At 60.7% G+C, this 24,423-nt stretch overlaps 1 protein-coding gene across 1 annotated transcript in view; it reads right to left on the bottom strand.

Moving 5' to 3' along the window:
* PPP1R12B (protein phosphatase 1 regulatory subunit 12B) overlaps positions 1–24,423 on the bottom strand; it is a 188,930-nt gene that overhangs the window by 80,561 nt on the left and 83,946 nt on the right. Inside the window, exons 11-14 of the mRNA XM_054176320.1 lie at positions 23,073–23,155; positions 20,420–20,542; positions 15,065–15,250; positions 14,384–14,566 (exon numbers count right to left, since the gene is read on the bottom strand). Coding sequence (XP_054032295.1) covers positions 14,384–14,566; positions 15,065–15,250; positions 20,420–20,542; positions 23,073–23,155 — 575 coding nt within the window. The remainder of the gene's footprint in view (positions 1–14,383; positions 14,567–15,064; positions 15,251–20,419; positions 20,543–23,072; positions 23,156–24,423) is intronic.

Here is a 24,423-nt window from a genome sequence, read left to right as displayed (position 1 = left end):
GCCCAAGGAGCTATCTGTTCCCTCTGCCAGAACAGAACAGCAGCAGGACCTACTGAGAACTCAAAGCTTGTGGCTGGGGAGGCAGCAGGGAGGTTAGCAGCTTATAAATGATCAATGTTATCCCTCTGCATCAATGAACAGAACCATAGAGATGCTTTGGTTGGAAAAGACCTCCAAGATCATGGAACCCAAGCTCCCTGAGCAGCCTGTTCCAATCCCTCACCACTCTGGCAGCAGATTTTGCCTCCTCTCCAACCTCAGCCTCCCCTGGCACAATTCCAGGCCAGTTCCTCTCCTTCTGTCCCCTGAGCCTGGGGAGCAGAGCCCAACCCCCCCCTGGCTGCAGCCTCCTCTCAGGGAGCTGCAGAGAGCAATGAGGTCTCCCTCAGCCTCCTCTGCTCCAGGCTCAACCCCCCCAGCTCCCTCAGCTGCTCCTCCCCAACCCTCTTCCCCAGCCCCTTCCCCAGCTCTGTTGCCCTTCCCTGGCCCTGCTCCAGCCTCTCAATGTCCATCCTGGGGTGAGGAGCCCAGCGCTGAACCCAGCACTCAGCCTCCCCAGTGCCCAGCCCAGGGGCACCATCCCTGCCCTGCTGCTGCTGCCCACCCCACTGCTGGAGGCCTTCCTGGCAGGCTGAGCACTCTGCTGGCTCATGCTCAGCTGGCTGTGGATCAGCATCTCTGCACTGAGCAACAAACAGCACAGTGCTGCTGCCTGGCCTGCTGGGACCCCAGGCCTCAGAGGGCTGCCAGGAAAAGGGCAGAGGTCCTTGCCTGAAACCCAAGCAGCAATGCAGGAAATGCTTCTGCAGGAGAAAGGCAAAGAGTGCTGCAAGCACAACCCACAGCAGCTCAGCACCATCCTGCCCTGCCCTGCCCTGCCCTCAGCTACTGAGTGCAGCAGCTGTGCCCAGGCCCAAGGCAGAGCTGGGAGGCTTTGCAGTGGGGCTGTGCCCAAGGCAGAGCTGGGAGGCTTTGCAGTGGGGCTGTGCCCAAGGCTGAGCTGGGAGGCTTTGCAGTGGGGCTGTGCCCAGCCCCAAGGCAGAGCTGGGAGGCTGTGCAGTGGGGCTGTGCCCAGCCCCAAGGCTGAGCTGGGAGGCTTTGCAGTGGGGCTGTGCCCAAGGCTGAGCTGGGAGGCTTTGCAGTGGGGCTGTGCCCAGGGCAGAGCTGGGAGGCTTTGCAGTGGGGCTGTGCCCAGGGCAGAGCTGGGAGGCTGTGCAGTGGGGCTGTGCCCAGGGCAGAGCTGGGAGGCTTTGCAGTGGGGCTGTGCCCAAGGCAGAACTGGGAGGCTGTGCAGTGGGGCTGTGCCCAAGGCTGAGCTGGGAGGCTTTGCAGTGGGGCTGTGCCCAGCCCCAAGGCAGAGCTGGGAGGCTTTGCAGTGGGGCTGTGCCCAAGGCTGAGCTGGGAGGCTTTGCAGTGGGGCTGTGCCCAAGGCAGAGCTGGGAGGCTTTGCAGTGGGGCTGTGCCCAGGGCAGAGCTGGGAGGCTTTGCAGTGGGGCTGTGCCCAAGGCAGAGCTGGGAGGCTGTGCAGTGGGGCTGTGCCCAAGGCAGAGCTGGGAGGCTGTGCAGTGGGGCTGTGCCCAAGGCAGAGCTGGGAGGCTTTGCAGTGGGGCTGTGCCCAAGGCTGAGCTGGGAGGCTGTGCAGTGGGGCTGTGCCCAAGGCTGAGCTGGGAGGCTTTGCAGTGGGGCTGTGCCCAAGGCTGAGCTGGGAGGCTTTGCAGTGGGGCTGTGCCCAAGGCTGAGCTGGGAGGCTTTGCAGTGGGGCTGTGCCCAAGGATGAGCTGGGAGGCTTTGCAGTGGGGCTGTGCCCAAGGCTGAGCTGGGAGGCTTTGCAGTGGGGCTGTGCCCAAGGATGAGCTGGGAGGCTTTGCAGTGGGGCTGTGCCCAAGGCTGAGCTGGGAGGCTTTGCAGTGGGGCTGTGCCCATGGCTGAGCTGGGAGGCTGTGCAGTGGGGCTGTGCCCAAGGCTGAGCTGGGAGGCTTTGCAGTGGGGCTGTGCCCAAGGCTGAGCTGGGAGGCTGTGCAGTGGGGCTGTGCCCAAGGCAGAGCTGGGAGGCTTTGCAGTGGGGCTGTGCCCAAGGCAGAGCTGGGAGGCTGTGCAGTGGGGCTGTGCCCAAGGCTGAGCTGGGAGGCTTTGCAGTGGGGCTGTGCAGTGGGGCTGTGCCCAAGGCAGAGCTGGGAGGCTGTGCAGTGGGGCTGTGCCCAAGGCTGAGCTGGGAGGCTTTGCAGTGGGGCTGTGCAGTGGGGCTGTGCCCAAGGCTGAGCTGGGAGGCTGTGCAGTGGGGCTGTGCCCAAGGCTGAGCTGGGAGGCTGTGCAGTGGGGCTGTGCCCAAGGCAGAGCTGGGAGGCTGTGCAGTGGGGCTGTGCCCAGCCCCAAGGCAGAGCTGGGAGGCTTTGCAGTGGGGCTGTGCCCAAGGCAGAGCTGGGAGGCTTTGCAGTGGGGCTGTGCCCAAGGCTGAGCTGGGAGGCTTTGCAGTGGGGCTGTGCCCAGGGCAGAGCTGGGAGGCTTTGCAGTGGGGCTGTGCCCAAGGCTGAGCTGGGAGGCTTTGCAGTGGGGCTGTGCCCAAGGCTGAGCTGGGAGGCTTTGCAGTGGGGCTGTGCCCAAGGCAGAGCTGGGAGGCTTTGCAGTGGGGCTGTGCCCAAGGCTGAGCTGGGAGGCTTTGCAGTGGGGCTGTGCCCAGGGCAGAGCTGGGAGGCTTTGCAGTGGGGCTGTGCCCAAGGCTGAGCTGGGAGGCTTTGCAGTGGGGCTGTGCCCAGGGCAGAGCTGGGAGGCTGTGCAGTGGGGCTGTGCCCAAGGCTGAGCTGGGAGGCTTTGCAGTGGGGCTGTGCCCAAGGCTGAGCTGCGAGGCTTTGCAGTGGGGCTGTGCCCAGCCCCAAGGCAGAGCTGGGAGGCTTTGCAGTGGGGCTGTGCCCAAGGCAGAGCTGGGAGGCTGTGCAGTGGGGCTGTGCCCAGCCCCAAGGCAGAGCTGGGAGGCTTTGCAGTGGGGTTGTGCCCAGGGCAGAGCTGGGAAGCTTTGCAGTGGGGCTGTGCCCAGCCCCAAGGCTGAGCTGGGAGGCTTTGCAGTGGGGCTGTGCCCAAGGCTGAGCTGGGAGGCTTTGCAGTGGGGCTGTGCCCAAGGATGAGCTGGGAGGCTTTGCAGTGGGGCTGTGCCCAGCCCCAAGGCAGAGCTGGGAGGCTTTGCAGTGGGGCTGTGCCCAGGGCAGAGCTGGGAGGCTTTGCAGTGGGGCTGTGCCCAAGGATGAGCTGGGAGGCTGTGCAGTGGGGCTGTGCCCAGGGCAGAGCTGGGAGGCTTTGCAGTGGGGCTGTGCCCAGGGCAGAGCTGGGAGGCTGTGCAGTGGGGCTGTGCCCAGGGCAGAGCTGGGAGGCTTTGCAGTGGGGCTGTGCCCAAGGCTGAGCTGGGAGGCTGTGCAGTGGGGCTGTGCCCAGGGCAGAGCTGGGAGGCTTTGCAGTGGGGCTGTGCCCAAGGCTGAGCTGGGAGGCTTTGCAGTGGGGCTGTGCCCAAGGCAGAGCTGGGAGGCTGTGCAGTGGGGCTGTGCCCAAGGCAGAGCTGGGAGGCTTTGCAGTGGGGCTGTGCCCAAGGCTGAGCTGGGAGGCTGTGCAGTGGGGCTGTGCCCAGGGCAGAGCTGGGAGGCTTTGCAGTGGGGCTGTGCCCAAGGCAGAGCTGGGAGGCTGTGCAGTGGGGCTGTGCCCAAGGCAGAGCTGGGAGGCTTTGCAGTGGGGCTGTGCCCAAGGCAGAGCTGGGAGGCTTTGCAGTGGGGCTGTACCCAGCCCCAAGGCAGAGCTGGGAGGCTTTGCAGTGGGGCTGTGCCCAAGGCTGAGCTGGGAGGCTTTGCAGTGGGGCTGTGCCCAAGGCTGAGCTGGGAGGCTTTGCAGTGGGGCTGTGCCCAAGGCAGAGCTGGGAGGCTTTGCAGTGGGGCTGTGCCCAAGGCAGAGCTGGGAGGCTGTGCAGTGGGGCTGTGCCCAAGGCAGAGCTGGGAGGCTTTGCAGTGGGGCTGTGCCCAAGGCTGAGCTGGGAGGCTTTGCAGTGGGGCTGTGCCCAAGGCTGAGCTGGGAGGCTGTGCAGTGGGGCTGTGCCCAAGGCAGAGCTGGGAGGCTTTGCAGTGGGGCTGTGCCCAGCCCCAAGGCAGAGCTGGGAGGCTGTGCAGTGGGGCTGTGCCCAAGGCAGAGCTGGGAGGCTTTGCAGTGGGGCTGTGCCCAAGGCTGAGCTGGGAGGCTGTGCAGTGGGGCTGTGCCCAAGGCTGAGCTGGGAGGCTTTGCAGTGGGGCTGTGCCCAGCCCCAAGGCAGAGCTGGGAGGCTTTGCAGTGGGGCTGTGCCCAGGGCAGAGCTGGGAGGCTTTGCAGCGGGGCTGTGCCCAAGGATGAGCTGGGAGGCTGTGCAGTGGGGCTGTGCCCAGGGCAGAGCTGGGAGGCTTTGCAGTGGGGCTGTGCCCAGGGCAGAGCTGGGAGGCTGTGCAGTGGGGCTGTGCCCAAGGCAGAGCTGGGAGGCTTTGCAGTGGGGCTGTGCCCAAGGCTGAGCTGGGAGGCTTTGCAGTGGGGCTGTGCCCAGGGCAGAGCTGGGAGGCTTTGCAGTGGGGCTGTGCCCAAGGCTGAGCTGGGAGGCTTTGCAGTGGGGCTGTGCCCAAGGCAGAGCTGGGAGGCTGTGCAGTGGGGCTGTGCCCAGCCCCAAGGCAGAGCTGGGAGGCTTTGCAGTGGGGCTGTGCCCAGCCCCAAGGCAGAGCTGGGAGGCTGTGCAGTGGGGCTGTGCCCAGCCCCAAGGCAGAGCTGGGAGGCTGTGCAGTGGGGCTGTGCCCAAGGCTGAGCTGGGAGGCTGTGCAGTGGGGCTGTGCCCAGCTCAGGACCTTTGGGGTGCACACAGCTCCCTGAGGGCTGTCTCACTGTGTGGGGACAGCTCAGCAGTGCTGGCTGCAGCCCTGGGAGCATCAGACTTTGCTGCAGGAGCCAGAGGCAGGGGGTGAAGCTCCATCTCCTGCCAGCTGAGGAACACAAAGAAGGTGGAGCTGGCAGTGCCCTGCCCCCCACACTGCTCTGTCTCCTGTTCAGGTGAGTCAACACAAGCTGACTTTGGAGCATCCTGCAGCAGAGCCAGCACAGCTCTCCCCCAGGGGCAGCTCCCCCCAGGCTGCAGCAGGAGAGGAAAGCCCTGGGGAAAAGATCATTCAGAGGGCAACAAATCAGCCTGGCTGAGAAGCTGCCTCTTGCAGCTGGAACCCAGAGCTTGCTGCTGCCGGGGGAGGTTCAGCTCCTGAAGCCCAGGCAGTGCTGGCTGGGGAGGTGCCTGCAGCAGTCCTCCACTGCCACCGCCTGGAAGCAGCTCCTGGCCGGGTGCTGAGCGCTGGCAGCAGGAGGGGCAGGATGGGCCCAGCTGAGGCACAGGACTCTCTCATCAGAGACTCAAGAGACTCTCTCATCAGAGAGACTCAAGAGGGCTTTTCCTCCACCCCCCTTCCACGCTGCTGTGATCCATGCCAGGGCAGGGGCTGGGCTCTCGTCTGCAGCCATCCCTCCGCTCCAGCCCTTGGCTGGGTGCTAGATCAAAGCAAGCAGCCCTCCTGCCCTCCTCAGCTCGGGCTGCAGTCCCTCAGGGCTGGCAGTGGCTGTGGGTCACTTTCAGGTGCCCTCTCTTCCCACAGACAGACAAGTTCAGTTTCCTCAAGCCCCTTCCCTCCAGGCAGCCCTGCGGTGCCTGCCCTCGGCCTCCCCCCGCAGCACTCGGGGCTGGGAGCTGTGGAGCAGAGGATTTCAGCCCTGCAGCCCTGCCAAACCAGCTGCCAGCTGCAGTGTCACACACAGCCACACAACCCTCTGGGCTGGCAAAGCCCCCTAAGGCCATCCAGACCAACATCAACCCAGCCCCAGCACGGCCACCAAACCGCGGCCCCAGGGGCCGTGGGCACAGCTTGCTTGGGCCCCCCCAGGCACAGGGACTCCAGCACCTCCCTGGGCAAAGGGCAGCATCTCCCACAGCACCTCCACAGGTACTTTGGGTGCATTATTTAGCTGCATGGCCACTCCTGGCCACTGAGCAGCACCTGAGCACATCCAAGCCCCAAAGCCCAGGGCCTGGAGGTCAGGTGCTGTGCCCAGCTGCTGCTGGGCAGGAGGATTAAGGCTGTGGCACACATCAGGGTCAGGATTAGTAAGTGAAGAGGAACTACACACAGGTTCTGTGTGCCAGCAGGGAGGGGGAAAGGAGGCTTTTACCTTCAGCTGGCTCCATGCTGTCAAGCTGCAGCTCTTACATTGCTCAGCTCAGGTGCTCCCAGCTTCACCTCCTTGCCCGTTGCTGGGGGACCCTGCATATATCCCTGCTCTGGGCCAGCAGCTCAGCCTCCAGCCTGGGCTCCTCCGCCCAAAGGATGCCCAAACCTGCCCCCTCCTTCCTTCCCCTGCTCCCTGGGTGCAGGCAGCTGGGCAGGCAGCAGCACCCTGCTCACCCCCTGACAGGAAGCAGGGCTCAGCAGCCCTGACCCCCAGCCCACACCTCGACCTTTCCCCAAATAGAAGTGCAGCCTGGCCTCTGCTCCAGGAGCAGCTTTGCCTCTTCCCAACATGGGCAACCTGCTGGGCAGCAGAATTCCTGCCCTCCCACGTCAGCTGCCCCAGCAGCCTCCTCACAGCAGCACCACATTATCTGCAAGAGGCCTGCTGGAGAAAGGCTTCCAACAGCAGCTGCCAGGAGATGGTTCAGAGAGGCCTCTCAGCTCCTCCTTGTCTGCTGGGCAGTGTGGGCTGGACTCTCCCTGGCCCTGCAGAGTATCCCAGCACCCTGCTTCCCCAGGGCCCTCTCCCAGGAGAGCTGAGACCACTCAGCTTTCTGTCAGAGACAGGGATCAGAGTCAGACACCCCTGAAACCCCCAAGGTGGGAGCCAGATAAAGCCCAGAGCTGCTCCTAACAGCCCAGAGCTGCTTCTGCCACTTCCTCCCAAGGGAGAGCTCAAATCCCCCTGGGTGCAAACCCCAGGGCTGAACTTGCCCAGGGACCAGGGCTGCCACTGCCCTGTGGCTACCCTGTGGTCAGCCCAGAAGGGTTAACAGCCACAGCAGGCAGCAGCACTCCCCCTGGAGGAGTCATGCTCTGCATTTGGACAGGACAAGAATCACAAGGTAAAAGGACCTGCCAAAAATTGTTCCTCCCCCAGCACTGCTGGAGGAGGATTCAGTTGTTAATAGATTATTAATATATGCTCCTATAATTAGGAGCTGGAGGAATGGAGAATGAAACCTCAGTTCCTCTTGGGAAAGCAGCAGGGAGGAGAAATGTTTGCTGGAGACCTTTCCCTTGCATGCCACTGAACCTTCCTCACCTGAAAGAAGTTGATAGAGGGGAAAAAAAGCTTCCCAGGGGCAACCTGAGAGGGCAAGAAGCCAGGCTGGGCTTAGCTGAGCTGGGCTGACAGCTCCCAAGCTGCTAGAACGAGCACACCACACTCCACTGCTTGACTGAGCTGAGGAACAGCTCAGAGGACACTCAAAGGAGGGAGATGTTTCCCATCTCCAGCAGCTTGTTTAGGTTGAGAGAGGTTCTCCTCCCCCTCTGCTCTGCCCTGCTGAGGCCACAGCTGGAATATTGTGGCCAGTTCTGGGCCCCTCAGGTCAAGAAGGAGCTCAGGGAACTGCTTGAGAGGGTCCAGCCCAGAGCCCCAGAGCTGCTGCAGGCAGTGGAACATCTCCCTGGGAGCACAGCTGAGGCAGCTGGGGCTGGGAGCTGGGAGCAGAGCAGCCTGAGGGCTGCCCTCAGTGCTGGGGATAAAGCTGTGCAGGGCTGGAGCCAGGCTCTGCTCAGGGATGGCCAAGGGCAGCACAAGGGGCACTGGGGGCAAGCTGGAGCAGAGCAGCTGCCAGGGGAGCAGGAGGGAAAACTTTGTCCCCGGGAGGCTGCTGGAGCCTGGAGCAGGCTGCCCAGAGAGGCTGTGGAGTCTCCTCTGGAGCCTTTCCAGCCCCACCTGGATGTGTTCTGGGTGCCCTGCCCTGGGTGCCCTGCCCTGGCAGGGGCTGGGGCTGGATGAGCTCCAGAGGTCCCTTCCAGCCCCTTGCACTGTGCTCTGTGCCTCTGTCTGCTGGCAAGTGCCACCACCTCACAGGAACCTTCCTGAGGAACAGGAAGAACAAAGCCAATCACAGAGCACAAGAGGGCTGAGGGGAAAAGAAAAGGTGGAGGACAAATTCAAAGCCAAATTCTCCCAAGGCCAGGCCAGGTTTCAGATTCAGGAGTTCCTTTCATCTGGTCACACAACACAGGACACAGGCCTGCCCTTCAGAAGCTGCCAGGCACAGCTTGTCTTACCCCAGGGGACAGCTGCCCACCAGCTGGGGCTGCATGGTGGCCTTGCAACCTGTTGTGGGAACCAAAGCTTTCAGACAATGGGAAAGGCTCAGAGAGCCCCAGCCTGCCCACACCTTCCTCTCAGCACCAGCTGCCTCATGGCACAAGTCCCACTCCAGCCTGGCAAGCTGTCCTGCAGACCCTCTCCCCCTGCCCAAGGGACACAGCTCCAAGCATGCCAGGTGCCTGGACACAGGAACCCTCTGGAGAGAGGCTGCAGTGTGGCACTCCAGGAGATGCACTGCCAGAGAGGAGATTCTGCCACTGTGCTCTGCTGAGACCTCCCCTGCAGTGCTGGGTGCAGGGCTGGAGCCCTCAGGATAGGAAGGAGCTGGACCTGATGGAGAGGCTCCAGAGGAGGCCATGAGAATGCTCAGGGGGTTGGAGCAGCTCTGCTATGAGGAGAGGCTGAGGGAGCTGGGGGTGTTCAGCCTGGAGAAGAGAAGGCTCCAGGAACAGCTGACCTGAAGGGGCTACAGGAAGGATGGGGAGAGACTGTTCCCAAAGGCCTGCAGGGACAGGACCAGAGGCAATGGCTTCAAAGCAGAGCAGAGTAGATTGAGATTGGATGTGAGGAACAAGTTCTGCACCAGGAGGGTGGTGGAGCACTGCAGCAGGTTGCCCAGGGAGGTAGCTGAGGCTCCTTCCCTGGAGACATGCAAGGTGAGGCTGGGTGAGGCCCTGGGCAGCCTGACGTAGCTGGGGCTGTCCCTTCTGGCTGCAGGGAGGTTGGACTGGATGAGCTTTGGAGCTCCCTTCTGGCCCAGACCATTCTGTGACTCTGTGACCCCAGAGCCCTGCACAGAAACAGCAGAGCAGGAGGCAGCTGAAGCCTGCAGGAGCCCTGCGTGGCACTAGGGGGCGCTGTCAGCCCGGCTGAAGGCGACAGCCCCGCAGGGGGGCTGCATCCAGCGGGACCCCCTGCATGCAGCGGGACCCCCTGCATCCAGCGGGACCCTCTGCATGCAGCGGGACCCCCTGCATCCCACCACCTGCCTGCACCAAGGGGAACCCAAAGGCCATTTGTTCCCCTGGGGCTGTGCTCTGTCAGACCCTGCAGGCACAGCACCCAGCTGTGTGCCACCCTCAGCAGTGCCAGGGCTGCTCTGGGCTCAGCTGCAGACAGCCATCTGCAACCTGAGACAACTGCAGCAGGCTGCCCAGGGAGCTCCTGGAGCCCCCATCCCTGGAGGTGTTTAGGGGACACATGGATGTGGTGCTGAGGGAGGTGGTGCAGAGGCAGTGGCTCAGCAGTGGTGGGGCTGGGAGCCCTGGGTGAGTGCTTGGCCTTGGTGATCCCCAAGGTCCCTTCCAACCTCCACAGTTCTGTGGCTCTGTGCTAGGCCCTGGCAGGACATCACCCAAAGGGCCAAGCAGCAGCACTCAGTGGTGCCTCCAGAATTCCCAGCAGGAAGAAAGGGAAAGCAGTTGGCTGTGGGAGATGGCAGAGTGCCAGGCTCTGGGCACCAGCACACTGCAGTGCTCAGGGACCCTGGGCAGGGGCAAGGAGCTGCTGGGCACACACAAACACACCTGGAGGCTGGAGGTCCCCAACAGGCTCACCACCATCTGCCCACCTGGACAGAGCACCTCACAGAACCCTGCAATGGCTCAGGCTGGGAGGGAGCCCAGAGATATCTGCTCCAAGCCTCCCTGCCTCTGGAGTGCTTTCTCCCCTCTGCCTTGGCTTTCCTCCCCTCTGTAACCCCCCAGAGAGCATTTAGCAGCTCCTGCAGCGTTTGCTGCCCAGCTCAGCTCCCAGGCAGCAGCAGATCAACCACCACAGCTGTGGCTGGGCCAGGGCCAGGCCTGTTGGCCACCCAGGGATGGCCAGCAGCCCTCCAGAGCACTTTGCTGGCCCTCCCTCCCCAGAGCCAGCAGCCTCTGCTGCTTTAACCTTTTAGCTTCATGCAGATAGCTTAAGGCCACGAGTTAGGAGAGGTCCCTGTGCTCTAATATTAGCTGATAAGCTTTGTTTATGTTTCTGTTGCTAAGAGCAAGCTGAGCTTTGGAAACACTCAAGCAGCCCAAATGCTACTGCAACAGCTGCTGGGGGGGGAGCTGAAATCCATCCACTGCTTCCCTGACAACTGTTTGCCATTTTCCCTTTCTGATTAGCTTTTACTGGGATTGGTCTCCTTCCAGGCCAAGCTCTTCCCATGGAGGTGACCCCCTCCTGTTTCTCCAGGGCCTGGCTCCCAGCTGCAGGCAGCTCAGTCCTGCTGGGGCTGGTGGAACTCAGGCTCAGGCAGAAGGTTTCCTCCACCCACAGGCACAAGGAACCATTGCTGGGCTTTCTCCACCCCCCTCTGTGTAGTTTCAAAGCTTCAGGGAAAGGTGGGAGGAATCTTCTGGTGCTTCTCTTCCTGTCCCCAGAGACCACAGGAGATGTTTCTATCACACCGATGCAGGAGCCCTGAGCAGACCTTCTGCATCACTGCCAGGCACCCTGCGGGCAGCCACATTCACTGCTGCTGGGTGTCTGCAAGCACTGTGCCAAGGGCCCTGTCTGCAGGCAGGGCCAAAGGTCTGCTGGCTTTTGTGGTGCCCACTGCTTCAGGGAAACCTCTAAAGCTCCTGCAACTCGACCCTGGCCTTGCCAGAATGGAGCTCCTGCTGTGAAAGGCTGCGGAGCGGCAGCACAGGGCTGGCTCTGGCCTCTCCTGCTCAGTCTCACTCTGCACCAGGAGGATCTTTTGGCAGCTCAGCTCAATCCAATTGCAAATGGCCCCGAGCCAGCTGACCCCTCACAAGATGAGGAGGAGCACAGAGGCACTCCCAGCACTGAGCCTAAGTGTTCTGACAGACCCAGACCCTGCAGGAGCTGCTTCCAATCACCTCCCTGCGCGCAGAGGTGATGGATGTGGCTCATCCACGGCGCCTGCGACGCCTCCAAGCACTCCCTGGGCTAGCTCTGGGAAAAGAAACCAAGCCCAAACAGCAGGAAAAGGCTGAGAGCTTTCCAAGGAGCACAGACCCCCTGCTCTCTGGGATCAGCTGCAGCTGAAGCAGGGAAGCTGCAGGGGGTGCCCTGGGAGAGGCCAGGCGCTGGCTGTGGGCTACGAAGCACTGCTGAGCTCCACTGCCTCCTTCTGCAAGTGGTGACCTCTGGGATGGCTTTGCACATCCCTTGGCTTCAGGCCACTGAGGACAGCCCACAGGGCTCTCTCTGCTCAGGAAGCTTTGTCTGGGGAGAAGTTTGGAAGGATCCAATCACTGAGCACAGCCCAGGAGCTGGATGCCAGCTGGAAAGGCATCTGCTGAGCTGTGGCTCCTGGCTGCCTTCTCCTGCTCACCACTCACTGTCACCAGTGCCAGACTGCAGCAGCTCACCTGCCTGCAGCAAGGCATCGTGGAGTGGCTTGGGTTGGAAGGCACCTTCAAGAGCACAGGATTGTCAGGGTTGGAAGGGACCTCAAGGATCACCTAGCTCCAACCAGGATCACCTAGCTCCAAGAGATCTGTTCCTGCTGGTGTGACCCACACATGGCATCAGTGCCCAGAAGTGCTTACACTGGCAAAGGTTCCTTCAAAGCTTCCTGTGCCAGATGCTTCCTTGCAGCCTGCTACCACGGGGTTCAAAGATCCATAGAATGGGTTGGGTTGGAAGGGACCTTGAAGATCATCAAGTTCCAACCCCCTGGCCTTCAACACCTCCAGGGAGGGGGCATCCCCAAGCTCCCTGGGCAACCTGTGCCAGTGTCTCCCCACCCTCACAGTAAGTAACTTCCTCCCATTGCCCAATCTCTAGTTTCAAAGCATTGCCCCTAAAGACAGACCACTTGATCTTCCCTGGTTAAGAGCACAGACCAAAGTCCCTGTGCAAAGAGCAGCAGCTGCACCAGGTTGGTACAGCCCTGCCCTTGAAATAACAGGCTCACAGGCTCACAGGCTCACAGTATCACTCAGGTTGGAAGAGACCCCAAGGATCATGCAGTCCAAGCTGTCTCCACAGACCTCACGACCAGGCCATGGCTCCAAGGGCCACATCCAATCCCCTCTGGAACCCCTCCAGGGATGGGGACTCCACCTCCTCCCTGGGCAGCACATCCCAATGACGAACGACTCGCTCGGTGAAGAACTTTCTCCTCACCTCCAGCCTGAACCTCCCCTGGCACAGCTGGAGACTGTGTCCTCTTGTTCTGCTGCTGGCTGCCTGGGAGAAGAGCCCAACCCCCACCTGGCTACAGCCACCTTTCAGGTAGTTGTAGAGGGCAATGAGGTCTCCCCTGAGCCTCCTCTGCTGCAGGCTAAGCAACCCCAGCTCCCTCAGCCTCTCCTCCCAGGGCTGTGCTCAAGGCCTCTCCCCAGCCTTGTTGCCCTTCTCTGGACACCTTCAAGTCTCTCAATGTCCTTCCTGACCTCAGGGGCCCAGAACTGGACACAGGACTCCAGGGGTGGCCTAACCAGTGCAGAGTCCAGGAGCACAATGAGCTCCCTGCTCCTGCTGGCCACACTCTTCCTGCTGCAGGCCAGGCTGCCCTTGGCCTTCTTGGCCCCCTGGGCACACTGCTGGCTCCTGTTCAGGCAGCTGTCAATCAGCACCCCCAGGTCCCTCTCTGTTTGGCAGCTCTCAGCCACTCTGCCCCCAGCCTGTAGCTCTGCCTGGGGTTGCTGTGGCCAAAGTGCAGCCCCTGGCACTTGGCCTTGTTGAATGCCATCCTGTTGGCCTCTGCCCATCTGTGCAGCCTGGCAAGGTCCCTCTGCAGAGCCCTTCTGCCCTCTGCCTGACCAACCTCTGCCCCCAGCTTGCTGTCATCTGCACATTTGCTGCTGGCTGACTCCATCCCCTCCTGCAGATCATCAATGAAGATGTTCAAGAGGCTGGGGCCCAGCACTGCTCCCTGGGGCACCCCACTGGTGCCTGGCTGCCAGCTGGCTGTGGCACCATTCACCACCACTCTCTGGGCTCAGCCTGCAGCCAGTTCCTGACCCAGCTCAGAGAGCTGCTGCCCCAGCCAGGGGCTGACAGCTTGGCCAGGGGTTGGCTGTGGGGGATGGTGTCCAAGGCCTTGCTGCAGTCCAGGCAGACCACATCCACAGCCTGCCCCACAGCCACCAGGCAGCCACCTGGGCATCGAAGGAGCTCAGGTTGCAGAGGCAGGAGCTGCCCTGCCTGGATCCCTGCTGGCTGGGCCTGAGCCCTTGGCCATCCTTCAGGGATGGATCCTTCCATCCTAGGGAAGGAAGTTTCCACCAGCTAGGTCCAGCACAACTCAAAATGCTGCCACTGCTCAACAGCCTCAGCTGCACAGGGCAGACTCTAATGGCTTTGAGCTGGGAGAGGGGAGATTGAGACTGGAGATGAGGAAGAAATTGTTGAGAGTGAGGCTGGGGAGACTCTGGCACAGGCTGCCCAGGAAGGCTGTGGCTGTGCCCTGCCTGGAGGTGTCCAAGGCCAGGCTGGATGAGGCCTTGAGCAGCCTGGGCTGGTGGGAGGTGTCCCTGCTCATGGCAGGCAGTTGGAACTGGATGATCTTTAAGGTCCCTTCCAACCCATTCTATGTTTCTGTGACTTTTCCCTCTGTGCCAACTCTTCCCTTAAGGTCAACTGAATGAAATCCATGCTAGGGGACCACAGCCCATCTCCTCCTGCACCACACACCTACATGCTCCAGGAGGTTTGTTTTCCCCTACTACCTGCAGAGGGATCTGGGGTACTGTGCAGCAAAGATGTCTCCTTGAAGGACACCAAACTGAGGTGAGCAGAGTCAGAGGGGTGGCTTTCACCTGAATGTGCCTAGATCCAACACTCCCTCAGGATGGGATTCACGCCACAGGACCTGCTGCTAGTGCCTACTGGGCTGTCTGGCCTCTACAGGGTGAGGGTAGTCACCAAGATGACCCCTGAAGGAAGAGGCTGAGATGCTGAGAAGCCAAGGAGCAAATCACGAAGCTGAACAGAACCCAGAAGCCGCTGAGGGCAGGGGGCCAAAGCTCACGTGGGAGCAGGGGCAGCAGCCTGCAAGTCCAGGTAGCAGCTAAGAGACAGTTGTGACACCCCCACCATCACCACCACGTGAGAGCTGGTCACAGGAGGAGGGACGCAGCCCAGCACTGACCTTCGGCGCTCCCTGGCCTCCTCAGCTGGCTCCTTCCCGGGGCCGGCAGCGGCGCCGGCATTCGCCACACCGTTGGCAGAGCCCAGCCCGCTGCGGTCTGTGCTTACCCCCGGAGGGCTGCTAGCAGAGATGCCCTCTGGGGTTCTCTCTACAGCAGAATCAGTTTGTTGCCTGAAAGGGGCTCTGAAATAGAGAAGACATAAGGGAAAGCAAAGCAAGTGAAGCCATCTGCGGAGCCAGGCCGAGGCAGCGGCGCCAGGCCGAGGCAGCGGCGCCGGCTCGCTCTGCTCCTCCTACACTCAGGCTCTTGCAGAGAGCAGCACCCATTAAAAGGAGCTCCTGAGACCTGGCAGAAGGACTGGCAGGAGGAATTCAAGGCCTTCACGTCCCTTTTTATGCAGCAAACCCCACGAGCAGCTGTACCTGGGGAACACACAGAGGCAGTGAACTCCAAAAGCTTGCACCCGAGAGCAGCCTGAGCGACGCACTGCGTGTGACAGGTCCCCGCTGCACCCAGGGAAGAAGCCACAGTGCCACAGGAGGCCGGCACCTGCCTGCTGGGCCACGTCCACTACTGCAACTACGTGTCCAACAGAACCAGCTGGGGACTTATCACCAGCTCCCTTCCACTCCATCATCCACTGCAGAGCTCAGAGCTTCCAAGCCCAGCGCTGCCGTTACCTGCAGTACTGGCGGGCGGCCGCTGCGCTGCTGGCGCCGGGAGCTGTGGGGCAGGAAGAGACAGGTTGCCACGGGGTGCCCAGGGAGGTAGATGAACCAATGGCAGTGGGTGAGGTAGCTAGAGATGTATTGCGACTGGCTGAAATGGAGGGGCTGCTGAGGTCACTACTTCTACCAAAGGAAGCACTGGAAAACAGCACAAAACGAGGTCCTTCAGAGCAGGGCCACGGCGGCAGAGCCCAGCCGGCTCCCGCGGCTCAGCCGGGCGCAGGCAGGCAGCTCAGAGCCCACCAGAGCTGCTGCCGCTGGCTCATGCAGGCCGGCCCTCGGCAGGACCCCTCTTAGCTAAGCCCAGCTGAGGTTCAGGGAGAGAAGGAGGGCGTGGAGGTGAAGTGGTGCAGCTCAGGGGCAGGGTAGACCCCGGCTGCAGTGGAAGCGGCAGGCAGAGCACCCTGCGGGGCTGGGGGAAGCAGGGAGCAGGCTGCTCAAAGCAGGGCAGGAGAGGGACGTGAGCAGGTCTGGCTGCATCGCCTCCCAGGGATGCCAGCTTGAAGAACTTGGTTTCCAGCGGCTTAAGGCTTTGGCAGGATGGTCAGTGAAGGCTTTCATGTTTGGAACAAACTCTGTGGTCCTGGAAGACAGCTGGAGGGAGGCTGTCTGAAGCCCAGCCGGGGATGAGCCAGGGAAAGCTGCTGCCTGCCAGTGTGGCACAAACCCCTTACAGCCACGGCTGCTGGCAAGCTGCTGAAGTGCTCAGACTCTGGGGATGGGACAGGGGACAAGAGGGGCTGTCACAGGAGGAGGCAGTGCCCTTCTGCTTCTCCAGACACCCCACCTGAGTGGGAGAAGCTCCACACCTCTGAAAGCAGAGCTGATGAAAGCTGGCACCAGCTCTGTGTGCCAGAGCCCCAAGCACAGACTCCTCGCTGCCTGCCCAGAGCACACCACTCTGTACCCTGCCACACCTTCCCCAGCAACTGGTAAGCCTGGTTGCTACTGGTCAGACTGGGCTGGCTGCAGGATCAAAGGCAGGGAAGGCTGCAAGGCTGCCTCTCATCTCCTGCATACTAATGATTCCCATGCCAGGGGACACGGGGGAAAGTGGCTGCACCGGGAATCAAAGCTGACCTAGAGGAAAAGCAGACTGGGATAGAGGGCTGCAGGTTCATGGGAACACCAGAGCAGGGCTGGAAGTCAACACCAGAGCAAGAGTCAGAGAGAGCAGCCTGAGGCTGAAACAAAACTTGAAAGGGGCAGGACAACAGCCAAGGACAGGAGGAGGTAGCAGAAGGACCCAGTCCAGCTCACCCAGGCACCCAATTTACAAACCAGCTTTATGTGCCAAGGCCTCCAGCCAGCCCAGAGCAAGCAGCTGGTCCCTAGACAGCCAAAGGAGAGAAGTGGACATCCTGGAGGGCCTCCACAGGGAGGGACCTTGCATTTGGGCTCTTCAGCTGATGGCTGCTTGCCATGTCCAGGTCACAAAGGAACAAGCAAACCACTGTCACCAGGCAGCAACCTCCACCAGACCCTAAACAAAGCTTCCCCTGCAAAGTCAGCTCCTGCCTGGAGCACTGGGGAGCAGGAAGTCCTCTTGGAAGCAAGTGCCTCTCTTGTCTCTGCAGCAGAGGGAAAAGCCAAGCCCTGGAGACGGGCTAGAAGGGGATGAGAGCACAGAGCTAAGCCTGGCTGGTGTGGCAGCAAGCAGCTGTGAAGCTGTGGAAGCTGCTGAGGAGATGAGGGAGTGGAGGTTTGCCCAGGGAAGGAACAAGAGGAGCTGCAGGGGAAAAGGTGGTAGGAAACCTGGGGGGAGCAGGGCTGATGTGGCACCAACCTAGGAGAGCCCAAGGCAGACAGGTTGGGGCATGAGGGGTGGCTGCAAAAGTGAGAAGGAACTTGGTCAGGAAGGACACAGGAGAGCTAAGGAAGACCTGAGGAGGACTGTCCAGAAGGGAAAGGCAATGGGTGAAGAGGGGACAAGGGAGGATGGAAGCAGCACCAGGTCCTGCAAGAGCAGAGGTGTGGGGAGCTGAGAGGGGAAGGAGGAAGAGGAAGGGAGCATGGTGATGGCATTGTGCCCTGGGGCAGTGCTGGGGCATCACACAGCCCCTGCTCAGCAGAGGGGCAGCAAGGCACTGCCAGCTCTGCAGGGATTCACCTCCCCACCCTGGCACCTGGCATGGGTGGCACTGCACAGCCTGAGGAGGACCCCAGGGAAATGATTCAGTTGATGACATCTGAGCAGAACAGCCCCAGAGAGCTGCAAGAAGGGCAGCAGGAGAACCTTGTTAATTAACAGCTGCAGGGCCTGGAGAAGGGAGGACCACAAAGTCATGCTGAAGGGTTCCACATCAGCCATAGAAAAGGCACTGCCACTGCTGCTTGTTCTCACACCCAGCCTCTGCAGCAGAGCCAGCAGGGAGTGAGCAGGGAGCTGGGAAGCAGCACTGCACCCCAGGAGCCAGGCAAGCACAGCTCAGCCCGGGAAAGCCCTCGCGCCCTGAACTGCTTCCACACGTGCTGCTGAAAGGCTTTGCTCCAAACTCCTAACTGCTGAGGATTTTTAACACCCTGCCACAGGCAGAGCTCAAACCAGGATCTGCTTCTGGAAGGTGGCCACGGTGGTGGCTGCTAAGGAGAGTGGTTTGGTACAGCTCCTGGCTCCCACATCCCTGCTTGCTGGAAGCGAGGAGAGTGTGGGAGGTGCAACACTGCTCGGAGGCTATCACAGCTTCTGCAACGTGTCCTTCAAGCCAGCTGCTGTGAGAAACAGCATGTGCTGCATGGGCTGCTGGCCTGGCTTGCTGTGATGGCTTTCATGTGACCACCCCAGGGAGAAGAAATATGCCAATATGCAAATGAGGGCGAACCAGCCTGAGAAGTGACTGCAGCCTGCGTGGGTTCCCTTCCCGCACCCACGGCAGGGAAGCTGCTCAGCGAATCCCCTCTGCTGGGCCAGATCTCCTCCAAATCCTTCAAGACAGAGGCAGGGGGAGCTGGCTGCATGCACTGGCATGGAGAACAGGCTGGCAGAGCTGGGCTCTGTCAGTCTGGGGGGCTAATGGTAGAGGCAGAGAGAAAGCAGAAGGAAGCAGTCGCTGCCAGGACAGGCAGAGGTCAGCGTCTGCCTCGGCTCAGGCTGAAGCAGCCCTGCAGCGCTGCTGCAGCTTCTCTTCCCCCTTGGCAGAAAAGCCATTTCCAGCAGCTTGAGAAGATCTGCTGCTGTTGGTGAGGCTTTTTTTGGAGGGCCACAGAACATAACTGGGTGTCCTCATGGAGATGAGGGAAAGGGGAAATGCAGAGGGACAGAAGTGATCCTCTCAACGACAGCCAAGGTTGTCCTGGTCAGTTCTGCTCTCTCAGTGAGCTTTGTCTCCTAGAACTCTGCTCAGAGGTTTGTTGATACCTGGAAATGAGGAAGAGCTTAGCCTCCCCCAGACTCCCTTCCTCACCTTAAAGGCTGATGCACAGGGCTGGAGAAATCAGAGGCTCAATATGATTGTATTCACTTCCTGTGTTCCCCTATGGAAAGCCACATGGGACAGAGGTCAAACCCATCCTGATTTTACTGTTTGCACACAAGACCCAACCCCACTGAGCTCTCTGAGAAAGTCCACTCCATTCCTAGCCTAGAGCTCCTCTCTGTGACTGCCTGTGGAGCCACTCTCCTGTGCAAGGCCAGAACTCAGCCTCTGTGACAAGCAATGGGCACCAGCAAAGTCCCACTGCCAGCCCAAACCTCCAGCAGGCTCTGTGCAGCTGATCCAAGGAGCTACAGGAACTGTGTGGATGCCAAACTTCAGGGACAGCCATGTGAGGGCCTGGCCTGGGAACAGGAGGGCAATGCCAGCTGCAAGAGGCCGAATTTTTCCAGTGCAATCAGCTGCAGGTTGTTGGAGAGCCTTGGGAGAGCCTTGGGAGCCAAGCTCTGGAGGCTGTCATCATGTCCCAGGATAGCAGTGAGCTCACTGCCAGGGAGCAGCAGATGGGGACAAGTCTGCTGCTTGCAGTGGCTGCTTCACCTTTTGTGGCAACAGGTCTGGCTGTGCTCAGCCATTGGGCAGGCATCCTCCAGCACAACTTACCTGCACCAGCACAGCCTCTGGGGCACAAAAACATCTGCCTCATCCCAAGAGTCCCAGGGAACTGTTCCATCTCCAGCAGAGTTTCTTAGTTCCAGGTCTAGAATTTGGTGAACCACTCCAAAAGCCTCAAAGCTCTTCCTTGGGCACAGCTCAAATGGCTTTGCAGCTGACAGGACTCCACAGCCTGCTCTGATGGCTCCCAGTATGACCAGAACAAAGGGGAGGGGGATGGCACTGCCCTGGCACACAGAGATGACCTCTTCCTCTCAAACTCAACAATGGCCTCAGCCTGGCACTGCCCTGGCACACAGAGATGACCTCTTCCTCTCAAACTCAACAATGGACTCAGCCTGGCACTGCCCTGGCACACAGAGATGACCTCTTCCTCTCAAACTCAACAATGGCCTCAGCCTGGCACTGCCCTGGCACACAGAGATGACCTCTTCCTCTCAAACTCAACAATGGACTCAGCCTGGCACTGCCCTGGCACACAGAGCTGATCTTCCCCTCCTCCTAAACTCAGCAATGGGCTCAGCCTGGCACTGCCCTGGCACACAGAGATGATCTTCCCCTCCTCCCCAACTCAGCAGTGGGCTCACCCTGGCAGAGGGGCACTCACTCCCCTCATTCAGAGAGCCATTAGCTGGTACTGAAGGCAACTGAGCCTCTGCCTCTCCCAGGGGCAGAAGAGAGCAGCACTGGAGGGAGCTGTGCAGGATTGCTTTGTGCTGCCGCCTTGGCTGCTCTACCATCAATCAGCCTCAGCACTTTCAGCTGCACTGGGCAGAAGTGGCTTCCTCCCAGGAAAATGCTTGGAGTCAGTCCCCCTCCTTAGCTGCCAGTCATGCCCAGGCCCCTGCCCCTTTGCTGCTGATGCCACCAACATGGACTGATACCAACCCAGGTCAGAGCTCAGCTACGACTTACCTGTCAGCAGCTCTTGGAACCATGTCCTGGGGCTGCAGTGACTTTCACTTGCTGATCAGTTTGGGGCTGATTGTCTAACCCCAGAGCCAGCAGAAAGCTGAGAGGAGCCTTGGCACTGGAGGGGTGTGAAGGGGAGAGGATTTCCCTGCAGCTGAGCACTCCCCACAGCAGCACAACCTTCCCAAGCGTCGGCAGCACGAGGAGGGGCAGCGAACATCCCCTGCGCTCGGCAGGGCCAGGGCCGCCCGCGCAGCAAGCAGCAAGCAGGAGGCTGAGGTTTGGGAGGGATGTGAAGAGCAGGAGGGCTGCCTGGGAGGGCATGGAAGGCAGAGCTGGGACTTACCTTTTCAAGTAGGTAGAGACATAGGTGGTAGGAGCCCCGGAGTGAGCTTCCTGCGCCTTGGGCTCATCCCTCCAGGGCTGCCGCGTGTAGGAGCCGCTGCGCACCAGGGTCACGGCAGACTCTCTGCGCCAGGAGAGAGCAGAGGAAGCTTTGCTCAGATCCACTCAGTGCCTTGGGTGGGAAGGGACCTTCAAGGTCATCCAGTTCCACCCCCCCACCGTGGGAAGGGACACCTGGGAGGTTGCTTTTGACTCCTGCAGAGCTCCACGACACCAATCCTGCCCTTACCCCCAGACCAACTCTGCTGCTGCCATCGGCATTGCTTCACAACCACCAGATGTGATCAGAGCCCCACAGAAGGGGTTGGGATGGAAGGGACCTTCCAGAGCATCCAGCTCCAGCCCCCTGCCATGGGCAGGGACACCTCCCCCCAGCACAGCTTGCTCCAGGTCTCATCCAGCCTGGTCCTGAACACCTCCAGGCAGGGCACAGCCACAGCCTCCCTGGGCAGCCTGTGCCAGAGTCTCCCCAGCCTCACTCTCCACAATCTCTTCCTCCTCTCCACTCTCAGTCTCCCCTCTCCCAGCTCAAAGCCATTGTCCCTTGTCCTGGCACTCTCAGCCCTTGTCCCAAGTCCCTCCCCAGCTCTCCTGGAGCCCTTCAGGTCCTGCAAGGCTGCTCTGAGGTCTGCCTGGAGCCTTCTCTTCTCCAGGCTGCACAGCCCCAGCTCTCCCAGCCTGGCCCCACAGGGGAGGTTCTGCAGCCTCTGCTCATCTCTGTGGCCTCCTCTGGGCCCTCTCCAGCAGTTCCATGTCCTGCTTGTGCTGGGGGCCTCAGATATTCTCTCTGCCATCCTTTACCAAGCCCTGTGGTAGAGGTACACAGACAGGAGAAGTTTTTCTCCTCTGGAGCATCCATGCAGGGTCAGCAAAACAGCCTCAGCCTGGCAAACCCTTGGTTGTGCTCAGCAGCAGAACACCACAAACAAAACCTCTGCCAACAGCTAAAACTCCTGGAGAGGTTCTCAGTGCATTAGCAGCAGCCTGTTCATCATCCTTCCCTGCCACTGGGCCTCCTTTCCCCAGCACACACTCTGCTCTATGTCCTGTTCCTCTCCTGCCCCGGCCAGGAGATGCTGTTGGAGCAGGTCCCACACCACTGCTCCATTGGCCTGCCCGTGCTGCTGCCCTGCCAGACACCTCTGGGCTCTGCCAGGTGAAGCTCAGCTGCTCTGAGGGGAGAAATCTGTCCTGCCCAGTGGACCCTGGGCACCATCTGCTCATGCAGGCCAGGTCCTCACTCCCTCCTTCCCCACGCAGAGGTCAGGCAGCAGCAGGCAGCTGGAAGTGCTGCTCAGGCCCAGGCAGTGCCAGAAGCACTTGAGCTTAGCAGCAGCCACAAACTGTCAGCTGAACTCCAGGGACTGCCTGAGGTGAAGCCAGAACCAGCAGGGTGGTTCCAGAGAAAGATCAGCAGAGAAGCCCAAACTGTGCTGAAATTCTCTCAGGGTGGTCACCTGCCTTGGCTCCCCCAGCTCACACTGACTCCCCTACAGCTGCCCTGCTGCCATGGCTCTGGGACTGGCTGCAGGCAGGGGCAAGCTCCAGTCTGACTCCCCCCAGCACTGCCTGAGGTGAGCTCCTCAAATGCTCCCTAGGAGGGGAGATCTTTATGCCATTCCTCCTGTGCTCCTCTCCAGGGGCAGCCATGCACAGGCAGCCTAAGAGCAGAGAGAGCTGCACACACCAGAGAGCTGACAAACCCAAGAGACTCAAGGGTGAAAGCTGTGTGAGCAAAAAGGGCTGAAGGTGACTACTGAGCAAGGGGCAGAGGTGCAGGTGCCAGCTGCAGTGTGAGGCACTGGCACACAAAAGAGCAAAGCATGCAGGAAGCTGCTGCCCCGCTGGAGGCCACTGAGTGCACACAGGGTGGAGGAACCAGGCTGCTGCTCTGCTGCCCTCCAGGGAAAGCAAGGATCCAGAGCTGAGAGCTCCCAGCACTCTGAGCTCCCCTGTGCTTGGGACTGCTCAGGAAATAGGAGGCATGAACACAGGATCCTAGAAGGGCTCAGCCTGGAAGGGACCTCAGAGACCATCTGCTCCAAGCCCCTGCCATGGGCAGGGACACCTCCCACCAGCCCAGGCTGCTCAAGGCCTCCTCCAGCCTGGCCTTCAACACCTCCACAGATAAGGCAGCCACAGCCTCCCTGGGCAGCCTGTGCCAGAGTCTCACCAGCCTCATACTAAAGAGTTTCTTAGCTCCACTCTGACCCTGCTCTGCCTCAGCTCCAAACCCTTCCCCCTGGGCCTGGCTCAGACCCCCTCAGCCAAAGTCTCTCTGCAGCCTTCCTGCAGGATCCCTTCAGGTCCTGGCAGCAGCTCTGAGGTCCCCCTGGAGCCTTCTCTCCTTCAGGCTGCACAGCCCCAGCTCCCTCAGCCTGTGCTCCCAGCAGAGCTGCTCCAGCCCTGGGAGCATCTCTGTGGCCTCCTCTGGGCTCTCTCCAGCAGCTCTGAGTCCTTCCTGAGCTGGGGCCAGCAGCACTGGAGTCAGGGTTGGAGGTGAGGTCTGAGCACAGCAGAATAAAGCAGAACAAAGGCATTGCAGGGGGGCTGTGGGCAGGGCAGAAGCTGGCACCAAGCTGAGCCACTCTCACCTGTTTTCCTTCTCTTCTATATCACTGGTACTGCTCAGTCTTCGGGGGGCTATGGTGGCAAGGTAGCTCTTGTTGTCTTTATCCTGCTGAAGCAAAAGAAGTTCTTCAGCTGCACATCTGTGACACCTCCAGCATGTCCTGTGACAAATGTCTTCAACCAAGGAAGCCTTCTCCTGCCTAAGGACAACTGGCTGAAGGCATTCTCGTGGGCACCACAAACACAGCACAGCACCAAAGTATCCCTTGTGAGGAGCACTTCCTGCAGAGCATGCTGGGGAGCAGCAGCAGCTTCAACTACAGCTACCTACAGCCCAGGGCAGAGCTTGGGTTGGAAAGCTCCTGAAGGGTCACCCAGTCCAACCTCCCTGCAGCCAGCAGGGCCAGAATCAGAAAATCACAGAGTGCTGAGGGGGTGGAAGGGACCTCTGGAGACCATCCAGTCCCAGCCCCTGCCAGAGCAGGAGCACCCAGGGCAGGGCACACAGAGCACATCCAGGTGGGGCTGGGAAGGCTCCAGAGGAGACTCCACAACCTCTCTGGGCAGCCTGCCCCAGGCTCTAGCAGCCTCACACCAAAGAAGTTTGGCCTCCTGTTGAAGTGGAACTCCCTGGGTTCCAGTTTGTGTCCACTGCTCCTTGGTCTGTCCCAGGACAGCACTGAGCAGGGCCTGGCCCCTGCTTGCCCCCAGCCCCTCAAATATTTATAACCATCAATGAGTTTCCCTCTCAGCCTTTTCTTCTCCAGACTAAGCAGCCCCAGGGCTCTCAGCCTTTCTTCATCACACAGAGGTTCCAGTCCCTTCACCTTCCTCACAGCTCTCCACTGGAGTCTCCAGCAGATCCCTGTCTGGGGAGCCCAAACTGGAGGCAGTATTCCAGGTGTGGTCTCACCAGGGCAGAGGAGAGGGGCAGAAGAACCTTTCTAGACCTGCTGGACACCTGCAACCAGAGCAGGGTGCTCAGAGCCCCAACCAGCCTGGCCTGGAATGGTTCCAGGGGCACCCACCCATGGGCAGGCAAGTTGCAGCTAGTGAATATGAGGGATGGGATGGGAGCCACAAAGCAGCTGGTGGATACAGGAGGAATCCATGCAGGGGGCAGAGGAAGAGGCATTGTGCTGCTGGCTGCATTAGGCATTCTCTGGTACAGAATAGGCTGTGTCAGGCTGCAGCCTTTGCTCTCTGGCAGCTGAGACCACAGTGAGCAGGAATCAGAATCACAGAGCTGGCAGGGCTGGAAGTGACCTGAAGGATCATCCAGCCCCAAGCCCCTGCCATGGGCAGGGACACCTCACCCCACAGCAGGTTGCTCACAGCCACCTCCAGCCTGGCTGCAAACACCTCCAGGCAGGA

Source organism: Dryobates pubescens, chromosome 35 (assembly GCF_014839835.1).
Source record: "Dryobates pubescens isolate bDryPub1 chromosome 35, bDryPub1.pri, whole genome shotgun sequence".
Taxonomy (NCBI): domain Eukaryota; kingdom Metazoa; phylum Chordata; class Aves; order Piciformes; family Picidae; genus Dryobates; species Dryobates pubescens.
Note: the sequence above shows the minus strand (reverse complement) of the source record. Positions and strands in the feature narration are given on the sequence as shown.